This window comes from Diospyros lotus, chromosome 5, assembly GCF_014633365.1.
Source record: "Diospyros lotus cultivar Yz01 chromosome 5, ASM1463336v1, whole genome shotgun sequence".
Taxonomy (NCBI): Eukaryota; Viridiplantae; Streptophyta; class Magnoliopsida; order Ericales; family Ebenaceae; genus Diospyros; species Diospyros lotus.
The window spans coordinates 19,320,209-19,333,965 of NC_068342.1; the positions used below are offsets into that span (position 1 = coordinate 19,320,209).

Sequence of the window (13,757 nt, forward strand, 5' to 3'; positions counted from 1 at the left end):
TATATATATAAAAGTAGGATAGTCATGAAAAAAGAAATTTCCTCCCAAAATTTGCATTGATGATTTACAATTAATACTTATTGCATTAATAATTTTTATTTTGTAATTTGTATTAATAATTTAAAATTTTCAATTGCTTTGAAATAATAAATAGTAATAAAATTTTCCCAAAACTTGCATTAATGATTTGCATATAATACTTATTGTATTAATAATTTATATTTTGTAATTTATATTAATAATTTAAATATTTCAATTGTTTTGAAATAATATGTACTAATTATTGTAAAATTAATAATGAATTTTAAATACACGAGTTTTTCAATGCTAATCATGGGTTTTCCAATACATTATTATGTAAATATTATATATTTAATTAATCCGTCAATCAATAAAAAATAAATATTATTTATGAGAAATATGAATAAACACTTAAACTATTAATTAAGTTACAAAAAATTGTTCATTTATATAAAATTCTATATTTATATAATATAATATAAATATTATATATTATATATAATCTTTATATATATAAAAGTAGGATAGTCTTGAAAAAATAAATTTGCCCTCAAAACTTGCAATAATGATTTGCAATTAATACTTATTGCCTTAATAATTTGTATTTTGTAATTTACATTAATAATTTAAATCTTTCAATTGTTTTGAAATAATAAGTAGTAATAAAATTTTCCCCCAAAACTTGCATCAATGATTTGCATTTAGTACTTATTGTATTAATAATTTATATTTTGTAATTTGCATTAATAATTTAAATCTTTCAATTGTTTTGAAATAATATGTACTAATTGTTGTAAAATTAATAATAAATTTTAAATATACGAGTTTTTCAATGTTAATCATAGGTTTTCCAATACATTATTACGTGAATATTAAATATTTAATTAATCCGTCAATCAATCAAAAATAAATACTATTTATGAGAAATATGAATAGACACTTAAAGCATTAACTAAGTCACAGAAAATTATACATTAAATAAAATCTTATCTTTATATAATATAATAATATATAATATCTTTATATATATAAAAGTAAGATAGTTTGGAAAAAAAAAATTTCCCCAAAATTTGCATTAATAATTTGGATTTAGTACTTATTGCATTAATAATTTGCATTTAGTGATTTGCATTAATAATTTAAAATTTTCAATTGTTTTGAAATAATAAATATTAATTATTGTAAAATTAATAATAAATTTTAAATACATGAGTTTTTTAATGCTAATAATAGGTTTTCCAATACATTATTATGTGAATATTAAATATTTAATTAATTCATCAATCAATCAAAAATAAATACTATTTATGAGGAATATGAATAGACACTTAAAGTATTAATTAAGTCACAGAAAATTATCTTATCTTTATATAATATAATAATATATAATATCTTTATATATATATATATATAAGTAGAATAGTCTAAAAAAAAAATTCCCCTCAAAACTTGCATTAATAATTTGCATTTAATACTTATTGCATTTAGTAATTTGCATTAATAATTTAAAATTTTTAATTGTTTTAAAATAATAAGTACTGTAAAATTAATAATAGATTTTAAATACTTAAGTTTTTCAATGCTAATCATGATCATTTTCCAATACATTATTATGTAAATATTAAATATTTAATTAATCCATCAAACAATCAAAAATAAATACTATTTATGAGGAATATGAATAGATACTTAAAGTATTAATTAAGTCACAAAAAATTATCTTATCATTATATAATATAATAATATATAATATCTTTATATATATAAAGCAAGATAGTCATTGTTAATACAGTTTCTCACTTAAACTGTGTTAAATTATTTTTTTCTCCCAATCTATTACTTTGTCGACATTCAATTTATTGAATACCTCAAGTTTCAATGCACAAAAAACTAAATTATTCAATTTAGTGAATACAACAACTTCAATGCATCAAAAAATAAATTATTCAATTTATTAAATATAATAGATAAATATTTAAGAATTAAAAAATAAAAAAATATATCTTAGACACATTAAACAGTGATGAAAAGTTTTTGAAATTTATTCAATTTGGTAAATATGGTTAATGATAGTTTCAATGTTAATTCTTCAAGCAGATAAATATTACCAAATGTACAACTATCAAATAAAACTAGGAAGAAGGAGACTTAATAAGTTGACTGTGCTAATTTATTTATTTTTTCCAAAGCTTAACATTCAATTTATTGAATATAATAGGTTCTAATGCACCAAAAAATGAATTATTTACTAATGATTTATTCAATTTATTGAATACACCAGATTCCAATTCACTAAAAAATGAATTATTCAATTTATTGAATACAATAGATAAATATTTATAAATAAAAAAATATATCTCGGACACATTAAACAACAGATAAATATAATTAATTATGGTTTTAACATTAATTCTTCAAGCAGATAAATGGGCAACTATACGTTGCAATATCAAGAATCACAAGATGCAGTGGGTTGAAGATGCTAATATGTTATAAAGAGGGTGAACAAACAACTTTGACCACAAATGTTGTATACAAAGAAGTCTTCCAAAATTTATTTTAATCACAATAAAATAAAATTGTTATTTATTCACTAATTTATATAATATATTAAATTTGCTATAATGTAAATTTCATATTTTGAACTATTATTTTATACATATTTTTATTAGATATTATTTCCCGTGCATCGCTAGGGTCAAGAACTAGTTTATATAATAATATCATAGCATTGCAAAAGTAAAATCATACCGGCGCAAATACAATATCGTAGCACCGGAACGGTAATCACGTGGCATCGCAATGTATATTATAATAATGCATTTTATGGGTCATAACAAATTATTAATTTAAACATAATGAAACTTGTGAGATTTACAAATTAAAAGAAGTTGATGATTTTATAAAGATGCTATTATGATCGGAATACTAAAATGTAAGTATCACAAAAATAAACCCAAGATTAAAATAGGAGCAAAGTAAGTTAGAATATCGAAATAGTACAATGTAATCTTACAAGATTAAAATAGGAGCACTATAGTATTAAAATATAAATATATATAGATAACCCGAATTGTTAATGCAAAAAGAATAAACCTATTTTCAATCCATATTACATTTGTTTTTCACCGTCTAAGTTATGAAATGTTTTTAATAAAGTGTATAGAAATAAAAAAAATTGTTAGGGGCATTTAAAATATTTCATACTCCTAATAATGTGAATAATATATATGGATTTGGGGTTGAGTTTAGGTTTAAGATATAGAGTATTATGTTGAATTTTTTTTGTTTATCTAAATATGAATTTTCTTGGAAAAACCAGCTTTAATTGAGGTTAGATTGAGCAGTGATAATTGGGTATAAATTGAAACAAGAAGCTTGATTAGGTGGTGACAAACTTCCTATGCTAAGGATGAAGTTATGAGTTTGAATCTTCTAATTAATATCTCTTAGTAACCAATTATCACTTCGTAAAGAAATTTACCTTTTATTGTAATTAAGAGGGGTGCAAAAGGGAACCAAAAAATTACTACAAGAAGGAAAATGATATATCGAAACATAGCTCAAGAAAATTTTACTAAAAGGAAATCCCCCCATCTATCCCACAGCGACAGAGGAGGAAGACATGAAGAGACTTTGGCAGTTAAGTCATAAGCCTACCCGTAGCGATGAACCGGTATTTGGTCGTCTTAAATGAAATCAAACTGCTCCCCCAAGCCTAAATGAGCCATCAACAGCCACACCACAGTGATTAGTTGCCCACCTTGACAAAGTTGTGCAGCATGAGCGTTGCCTCCGCAATGACAAGCTGCATAAGATATCAACTCAACCCACACTTTGCTCATTATCTCCCATTTGTCTTTTCCCTCTTTCTCTTCGTACATTTTTAGCTCCTTGGCCAGTATGCTTCCAGTAAACAATAATGATTTGTCGTGTCGAACGTTTTCTATTTCATTTTCATTCTCAACAGCAAGGATGGAATTGCAGGCTTTCTCGTATTCAAAATCCCATCCTTTTTTCTCGTTGCTACCCCATTTCATGAAGCAACGAAAGATCTCTCGACAAGAACCGGAACCAGGTGCACTTTGATTAAATGGGCTTTGTTTCTGTTCGTTCTCTGATTTCCTAGAGCAGAAGCATTTATCCACACAAGGGATACAAAAGGAGGTTTTCCTTTTTCTCTTCTGCTTCCCAAGGAAATCCTTGGCCACCGCACAGGTATCCCTGAATCTTTCTTGCGTGATACTTGCTGCTGCAGGCATCAAATTTGGCTGCCTAATCAGGAGATAAAACGTGTAATCCGACAAGAGCTTAGAGAATTCACGAAGATCCTTGTTGTGATCGTTGCCTCTATCAGTACCGTATAATAGCTCGGTAGCAATGTGCCACAATAATAGACTATCATCATAAAGAAAGTCACTAACAAATGTAAGCAAGGTATCACAACCTACGTTGTTAAGAACCCATTCGCCCCTGGCCAAAGCTACCTTCCTGGCGTTCACTAATTCATGGGTCTCGAAACACTTCGATCTCAACTCTTCGAAGATGAAGTTTCTCAGTCTTGTGTCAAATCTCTTCGTGTTCACGTACTTCAAGCCGTCTAGAATATCAGTGAGACCCAAAGAGTCGATGACCTTTTCCGTCCATTCAGAACGGGTGTGCAGACAGTAATGGATCAGGCTGAATTGAGAGATGCATTCAGACCATCTCCGGCGGAGGAGAGGCTGAACCAGCTTCAAACGAAAGGGATAAGGCTTTGATGTGTCTTCAACAACCCACCTTTGCCTCTTGACAAAAAGGAGTTTGGCCAGAATTCTAGTGACCCGAGATGGATCCTCTGATTTGGTGAGTGCAACGGCAGTTGAATCAGACAAAATCATCATAAAGAAAGCTGTAATGTCGAGAGAAATTCCACCGATGAACAAAGCATAGGTAATTCTAATATCAATTGGATGAAGCTCCTTCTTTTCCCTGGAAGCAAACAATGAAAATGCCACCACAACTGAACAGAAGGAGATAAATCGGAGACAAAATCCGGCCAGGCCTTGGATCACCACAACCTTGGTGTAGAGAATTTCATAGAGGAAATTGAGCTCCACCTCCACTATTTTGAAGGCATCCTTGGCAGTCAAATTCATGAAGAAGCCTCGGCTCGAGTCCCAGTGGAATGAATCAAAAATGAGATCGGCAATAAGGCCTTTGAAGGCCTGGGAGAACATATAAGCAACCTTGATCACTTCAATATCAGATAAATCCTTTTGTTCCCCTTTATCACAGATTCGGATAGCCGTAACTGCTGCCTTGGCAACATCGGGGTCTAAACTCTTCCTGAATTTCCCAATGCTGGCGAGGTACAGAGAGCGCGTTCGCTCCGAGTATTTGATGAGCCCCGCGAGAAACATCAGGAGGGTGGGAAGCCAAAACTTGTTTGTCGAGAGGGTGAGGATGAATACGTAAGCCGTAGTGCCCGACTGGACTAGAAACTGAAGAAGGTGGCGAAGCCAGAGCTGGTTGTCTTCAAGTGCGAAGGCAGTAATGGTGTCCGGGCCGCCGAGGTGGACTAAGAGGAAGGGCGACCATAACGCGAGAAGATAGGCATTGTCATAAGGGAATGGGTGAATGGAAAGGTCAGCCTCCTTGCGTTGTTGGCTCCTGAAGATGAGTCCAACGACGAAGATGGCTACAGCGTCGGCCAGCAAGTAGGCGAGCCAGAGAAGTAAGAGGATGAATCCTCTTACAGTACTCTTCCTCAAGGGCCCCAATAAGATTAGAAGAGCTTGAAGAGAGAGAGACGTGATGATCAATGCCCTGATATCCCATGTGTCCCATAAATTCTTCCAGTGGTTAATGTCCAGCTCCATGGTTTAATGATTTCTTTCCGCCCTGCAGATTGTCGCCTGGTTTGGGGGACTACTCTGAGTCAAGCTTCTGTATTTGCAACATCTGGTCAAGCCTTCAGGCTTGTTTATTCTGCACGATGACTTTGCGGACTGGATGTTAGAATTGAACTCTAATTTGTTGAGGCAAAAAGCATAAAGATGTACTTCAACTGTGACAGTTTGGTTATTTCCCCTCTCAACTTTAAGTTGAGCACCTTTAACTTTTAATTTCAAAATAATTCAGTCATTCATCTGTCGCTAAATTAATAATTTAATAACGAATTTTTTATTTTAGTAACAAAAATATTCCATCGCTAAATCAATTTAGCGACAGATCAACGACGGACTCTGTCTGTCGCTAATTTTTTTTTTTTTTTTTTTGCGACAGATTTATCGTCAATTTAGCGACGGATTAGCAACAAAAATTTCCGTCACAAAACAGAGATCGATAGCAACGAATATTCCGTTGCTATTTTTTTAAAAATTTATTATTAAAAAATGAGATGTAGAACCAAAAGAGCAGCAATGGACCCAGAAGAGTTAAGTGTAGAACCATTACGTACGGCACGATAACGTACTCTGGCACCTGTCATACCTCCGATAAAATAAATCAATTATAAAATTAATATCATTAATAATTAAACATAATATATAATACTTCAATATAGCTCACCTAGATGATGTAGCTCAAATGGTGACATGGCTATTAGAAAAACAAGGGTTTTCTTCTCAAGAAATTGATTATTCTAGTAAATTACATAAAAAACTTATTATGCAAACAATAGATTGCAGAGAGGCGAAGACGCGAAACTAAGATTGCATTCTCTTTACTATTTTCAAGTCATTTTTAGTTTTTAATTTTCTAAAATAATGAAAACGTGTTCTCTTTGTTGTTTTTAAAAATGTATTTTTGAAAACAAAAAAAAATTATAAAGAAAAATCAAAACAAAAAAAGTTGAAAACATGTTTTCATCCAAAACAAACTCAAAACTCAAAATATATTTATTTATTTATATTTTATTATTGTAATGAAAAAAAATATTATAAAATTTATTAACTTTAAAATATATATATATTTTTAATAATATATTAACATTAAATATTTATAATTTACTTAATAATCAAATATATTGAATAAAATATTATTAAAAAAATATTTTCAAAATATTAAAGAAAAAGAACCACCAAGATTGCGTTCTCTTTACTTTTTAATTTTTAATTTTGAGTTTTGAATTCATTTTTAATTTTCTGTTTTGATACTCTATTTTTAGAAAATAAAAAATGCGTTCTCTTTGTTATTTTAAAAAATTATTTCTTAAAATAAAAATTAGAATAAACGTTCTCTTGAACTTTAGAAAATAATTTTTTAATAATATTTTATTCAATAAATTTGATTATTCAATAAATTAAAAATATTCAATGTTAATATATTATTAAAAAATATATAAATTTTAAAGTTAATGAATTTTATAATATTTTTTTCTATTATAATAATAAAATATAAATAAATAAATGTATTTTGAGTTTTGAATTTGTTTTGAATGAAAACACTCAAAACAACTTTTTGTTGTTTTGAGTTTTCTTTTTAATTTTTTTTTTTGTTTTCAAAAATACATTTTTAAAAACAGTAAAAAGAACGAATTGTCTTTATTTTAGAAAATTGAAAACTAAAAATGATTTGAAAACAACAAAGAGAACCCAACCCAAGTTTTTGGATATTATTATGCATATGGTCTTAGGACCAATTGTTTGGGTAACAGCTACTCTTTGCACTGACAAAATACATGCATGATGAAAACAAAAATACTTGTGCATTTTCAAGAAATGAAAGTACATATTTTCATATCCTGCTTGCAGTAATAAATATAAGCATTCTAGCAAGAGCAAACCATTACCCCCATATGGAAAAGCAAAAGACTGACACCCTCGCCAAAATAACAGAATAAAAGGCAAAATCAATTTTAAGCCCTTAGACCCCCGATGGGTTCCCCAAATAAATTAGAAGACGAAGAAACAAAAATAAAATATCAATCCTCTTGTTTCTTGGTCATTCATTCCAACTAACAGATCAAACTACTAGGAGGCTATCTTTCCTTCTGTGTTTGAAATCACAAAGGAGCCTGCAATGAGATGGAGATCTCCCCTTGCCTCACTTTTTTAGCATTTCCAAAAACGGTAAAATTAAAGGTAAAAGGCGAAACATAAAAAAAAAAAAAAAAAAACAATAGGAGAAGAACGAACCTGGCGTATTGGGGAGACCAGTAAAAGAGCAAGGGCGATGGCGAGCCGCGAGCGAGAGGCGAGGGCGAGCCGCGAGAGCGAGCAAAAGGGTGAGAGCGAGGGCGAGAGAGCCAGAAACGGAGAAGGGTTTGCAGAAGGTAGAAGGGAGAAGGGTTTAAAGAAGGCACTGACTGACGGGGGGGATTTGGGGAAGGACGCGGGGGGCGGGGGAGATTCCCCGCCTCTTTCTCATTTTTTTGGTGTAATATTTAATAATTAAATATATACTGAATTTACATTTAAATATATTTCAAAAATCAAATAAATTGAGGAGTTAGCATCACACGTACATTAAGGGGCTGTTCAATTGTTAAAAACAGGTCTTCCTATATATATATATGAAATATTCGCCACAAAAAATTGCAAAATTTTGAAATAAAAAGAATCAAAGAGAATACTTCGTTTCAGTGTTTTTAAATTATTTCTGGCTATCACAAAGAATTGCAAACGGTTGAAATTAAAAAAATAATAAAACAAAATACTTTATTTCAGGTTTTAAATAATAAAAAATAATATGAAAATGTCCTTGACTGGTTTGTTTTTTAACCAGAAGGGGCATTTTCCTTGCGGTAAGCTTGGCATTCATTTTGAGTAATTTTAATTATGATAATTATTAAATAATTTAAATAATAATTTATTGTAATCATCTAAAATGTAATAATAAAATAACTTAAATTATTACATTTCAAATTAATATTCATTTAAACATTTAATTATATTATAAATTTAATAAATATAATAAATTAATTTGATATATTAAATTATTTATTATTAGTTTGTTATCTCAAATAATTAATTTTTTCTATAAATAAGAATTACATTAAATGAATATCGCAAAACATTTATTGATGATCAAGGTAGATCTCGAGTCTCACAAAAAAATAATGAGGCAAAACTTATAAACAATTAAAGTAAAAATAAACACTAGAAAAAAAATAAATTTTCAAAACTAACGATATATGACTATCATACAAAGAGCTCAAATGATTATCAACAAAATAACGAAGAGCTTGATGCACGAAGACAAGTATTGAGAGAGTTTAAAAATGGTTTTAATAATATTATCATAAAAAATAAAGAGACAGTTCGTGAATTTATTTTAAAAATAATTTATTTCTAATAAAAATTATATGTTCAAGTTAAATTTTAAGAACTATTATTATATGCTGAATTTATATTATTATTGTCAAGATATAATAATAATTTTTTTTTATACGAGATAATGTCTCGATCAATATGCAAGAAAGTGTCTCTTAGTGTCTCCAAGAGACTTGTAAAGAAAAAAACAAGTTTAAATCACGAATGAGATTATCTGCAAATCTTTTAATACATAAGTCAACTTATTAATGCTTGATATATATATTATTAATCTTAATTCAAAATATTATCACAAACTCAAAGTATATTTATATAGTTTAAAAATAGAAACAATGGCCCCCACGAACATGGTGTAGTGATAAAGCACCTAGAGTTTCACATGGAGTATCAGAATTTGAATCAATGAAAATACTTGTTAAAATGTTTAAATCCTACATGGGCTGTACTGAATGTCCAGATTTAAGTGTGTATAAATTGTGTCTACATTCAAATTTACCTGAAAGGTGCATCAGAAGGGAATGTCACCTGACTCTAGAGATTAGTCGTATAAAATTCAAACACCCCAAATGAATAAAAAAAATAGAAATAATGAGTACAATAACTATAGTAAATTATTATGCATTTAATATATATTTCAATTTTTTTTTCAAATTTAGTTTATATTTATATATATTTATTTTTATATTATATATTTTATATTATTTACATACAACTCTTATGATTAATTGAAGTGCTATATTAGGATCATATATATGTCACTTTATAAGAACATAAAATGTTAATTTTAATGTATAATTTGTTTTATATTTTTATTTAATTTTAAAAATAATTTCAATTAATTTATATTAAAATAAATTTATATTATATATTTTTTATTTTTTTAGTTTTTTTAATTTTACCAGTTAGCAATAGAAAAGTTTATCTGTTGCTAAATTTAGCAACGAAATTGCATTTCTATCATTAAAAAATAAAAAATATTTTTATAATATTTAAAATATATTTATAAAAACAAAAAAAAGAAAATTATATTTAGCGATGTATTGAATATTTCATCACTAATTCAGTTACAAATTTTCAAAATACGTGGGAAAAATTATTTTTTTATTTTTTAAATAAATATAAAAATTATTTTATTTTTAATGATAGAAATACAAACCCGTCCCTAAATTAGCAACGAAAATGATAATCTGTTGCTAATTTTAGTGACAAATCTTATTTTCATCACTAAAAATAAAAAGTAAAAAAATTAAATTAAATTTTTATTTAACAACAAAATTTATTTTTCGTCGCTAATTTTAACGACAAAAAATACATTTCGTCGCTAAAACTAGTGTCACTAAATAAAAATTTAATTTAATTTTTTATTTTTAAATTTTAGGGACAAAAATAATAATCTGTTGCTAATTTTAACGACAGACCTGTGTTTCTGTAGCTAAAATTTAAAAACTTTTTTGTTTTTAAATTTTTTTTATTACGTTAGCGATGAAAAAGCTTGTCCATCACTAATTTTCGTGAGGGATTATGAATTCCATCACCAATTTTAGAGACGAAAAATTAATTTCGTCGCTAAATAAAATTTAAATTTTATTTTTTAATTATTCAAATTTAGCGACGAATAAGCCTCTCCGTTTCCAATTTTAACAACAAATTATGAATTCTATCACTAATTTTTTTTTGATGTTTTTTATTATATTAACGATGGAATATTGTTCCATCGCTAATCTATCGCTAATTTTATGAAATTTTTTTTTCGCAATCCATTGTGATTCTATTACTATTCTCTTGCAAAATCTCGATTTTCTTAGTGTTGCAACGTTGAGGTTTGGCTCTATTGTATACCACATCACATGTGGCGCGCTCTCATTGGCTTGGTTAATGAGAGGGACATATGTAACTCATGCATAGCATGTTTTCGAGGGAAGATGTGTGATTGTTGCAATATTAAAAATTTTGAGATACAAGAGGTCTTCTTGAAATTGGAGTGGCTAAATGGTTAAAGACCAAAGTTAGTCATCCTTAATAATATTTTTATGCATTTTGCCAATTTGTTGATTATAATAATAATATTCATGTCAAACAGTGGCATACTATACACAGGAAGTGCATTAATTCTTGAATTGGAACCAGCAAGTTAGTCAATCTTGTTAATGAAGTCATACTCGGTGCATTTATAACTCTTGTCAAACAGTGACACACAGGAACTGCAATGTATAGCAATTGACAAAAAGTCACAATTCTTATTATTGAAGTCCAATTCGTTGAATATAATGTAATATTTACAACGTGGAGAAAAATAATCTGGGATATTACACTAGAAAAATTGATTATGTGGAAATAGAAATAATTGAAATATATTTTTGTTATATATTTGATGTGGCATTACCTAAATTACAAGAATATCTCTATGTCCTAATAGTTTCGCTAGCCACGTGAATCGACCGAGAGACTGACACGTGACAAGTCCACAATGCGGAGTGAGGAACAGTCCTATACGACTAGTTAAAGAACATGTGGCAACGCTTGTAGAGCAATCTAGAGAGGAGTTCAAAAAATTCGGACCAGACCACGAGACCCGTTCCAGCTTAATCGGGGTCCCTGGGAGCCATGCCCGCCTATCTCGGGCTTTATCTTAGGTACCCTATAAAGGACCTGCCTATAAAAGGTAAAGACCTTCACCAGATATAACAAGTCTCAGCTCTTACATTTTTTACTATTTGCATTTACTCTACTGCTTGAGCGTTGGAGTCTACCCCAGGGAATCCTAGACCCGGTGCTCCGTTGTCTTACGGGCTACATTCCCGAGGTCAGACATCACCAAGTCCGAAGTTGCCATTTTTGAGGTCTAATTGTCGAGGCGGCACGGGGTGGTAAGTCTCAAACACCATCATCATTTAGAGCCCATCGTGGGGCTGACGTCCATGCTCGCCAGCCTCTTCTTTCCTTACCTTGCGCTTTGGACTTCCACTCTTAACCTAGGACCTCGATCTTCTCACAAGTGTCAACGATTTTTGCTCCTTACCATAAACAACCGCATGGCTCCTCAAAGAGACGTGACCTATAGTCAAGCTGGTGCCAATCTAGAAGCCCCGACGCAAGGGGTGGATCCACCTCCTCCACCCAATCCAATGCCAGATGATCGACTCATCAGGTTAGAAAATCAGGTCCAATAGTTAACTGAGTTGTTGACTGGTTATCTACATCAAAATGAACAGCGCCGTCTGTAGGTGCCCTCTCATCGGGAGGAGCACCAGTCACCTCCTCCTACTCGGGAGCCTCGTCCATCCCACCAATCAGGTTAAGAAATCCATCATTCTGAGGTGACAAGATCCATTTATTCTCACTCACAGGAAAGAAGGACCTCACAGGAGAGGCGGTTGCATTTTCTGGAGCGTTAAGTCCAAGAGCTTAGGAAGGGAAAGAAGAAGCTACCCCACTTCGGTTCTAACCAACCCCTGAGTAAGAACATCATGGCAGAGGTTCATCTGGAGAGGTTTCGTATCTTGTCCATCAAGCTCTACGATAGAAACATAGACCCCTATGATCACGTAGAGCTCTTCTCCTCTCACATGCTGGTGCAATCAGGCTCAGACGCGATGTGGTGCCGGGCCTTTTCGACTACTTTGAGAGGTAATGCTCGGACGTGGTACTCTTGCCTTCCCCATCATTCCATCAACAGCTGGAGAGAATTAAAGACATGTTTCCTAGCCCATTATGCCCATTTGAAGCATCATCGAAAGTGTTCTATGGCTTTGGTTAACGTCAAGCAAAACCAATGTGAGTCCCTAAAGGATTTTGTGGCTAGGTTTAATGAAGCTTTGAGCATCAATGAGTTTGATCAGCGGATTGCAATGGTGGCGCTCCAAAATGGCTTAAGGGCTGGGCCATTCGCTCAGTCCTTGGCCAAGACTTCGCCTTAGACCTTCACATAAGTCCTTGCTTAGGCTAACAAGTACATTAACGCCGAGGAAATGATGAAGGTGAAGTGGGCTGAATAGCCTGATAAGAAAGAAAGAGAGAAAGAGAAGAAAAAGCCAGTGGTTGAACAGAAGACTAATTATTGCCCTTCCCGAACCCAAGATTGCCTGGGTTTTAAGGGTGCCTGTGGAAGCTCGGTGAGTTTACTCCCCTCAATTCCAGTCAAGCAGAGATTCTACTAGCACTTAAAGATAAGGATTATCTACGGCATCCTCCCTGGCTGAAGTCTCCGCCTAACACTCGAAGCAAAAAGAAGTATTGTTGATTCCATTGCGATCATGGCTATAATACAAAGACTGCATCCAATTTAAAGAAGAGATTCATAAGCTTATCAACCGGGGTTACCTCCGTGATTTCATTGGCTAAGGAGGCGCGAGCTCAGGCAGAGTAGAGTCCGAGATGGAGAATAGGGGGAGGTCTCCTACTCGTCATCGCTTTCGAGAGCGAAGACGGACACCGCCTCAGAGAGAAGGGAAACAACCCACTGAGGAGGTAGGGCAAAAG

The 13,757-nt window shown here is 31.1% G+C and overlaps 1 protein-coding gene across 1 annotated transcript; it reads right to left on the reverse strand.

Annotated features, from left to right (window-relative positions):
* Positions 1 to 3,534: 3,534 nt before the first annotated feature.
* Positions 3,535 to 8,280, reverse strand: LOC127802484 (uncharacterized). The gene is made up of 2 exons (XM_052338318.1): positions 8,142 to 8,280; positions 3,535 to 5,991 (listed from the first exon to the last, which is right to left on the reverse strand). The coding sequence occupies exon 2, from the start codon at positions 5,880 to 5,882 to the stop codon at positions 3,711 to 3,713; it is 2,172 nt and encodes a 723-aa protein (XP_052194278.1). The 5' UTR covers positions 5,883 to 5,991; positions 8,142 to 8,280; the 3' UTR covers positions 3,535 to 3,710.
* Between the last annotated feature and the right edge of the window lie 5,477 nt (positions 8,281 to 13,757).

Coding starts and splice junctions, on each gene's coding strand:
- LOC127802484 (XM_052338318.1), bottom strand. CDS start 5,882: ATGGAGCTGGACATTAACCACTGGAAGAATTTATGGGACACATGGGAT.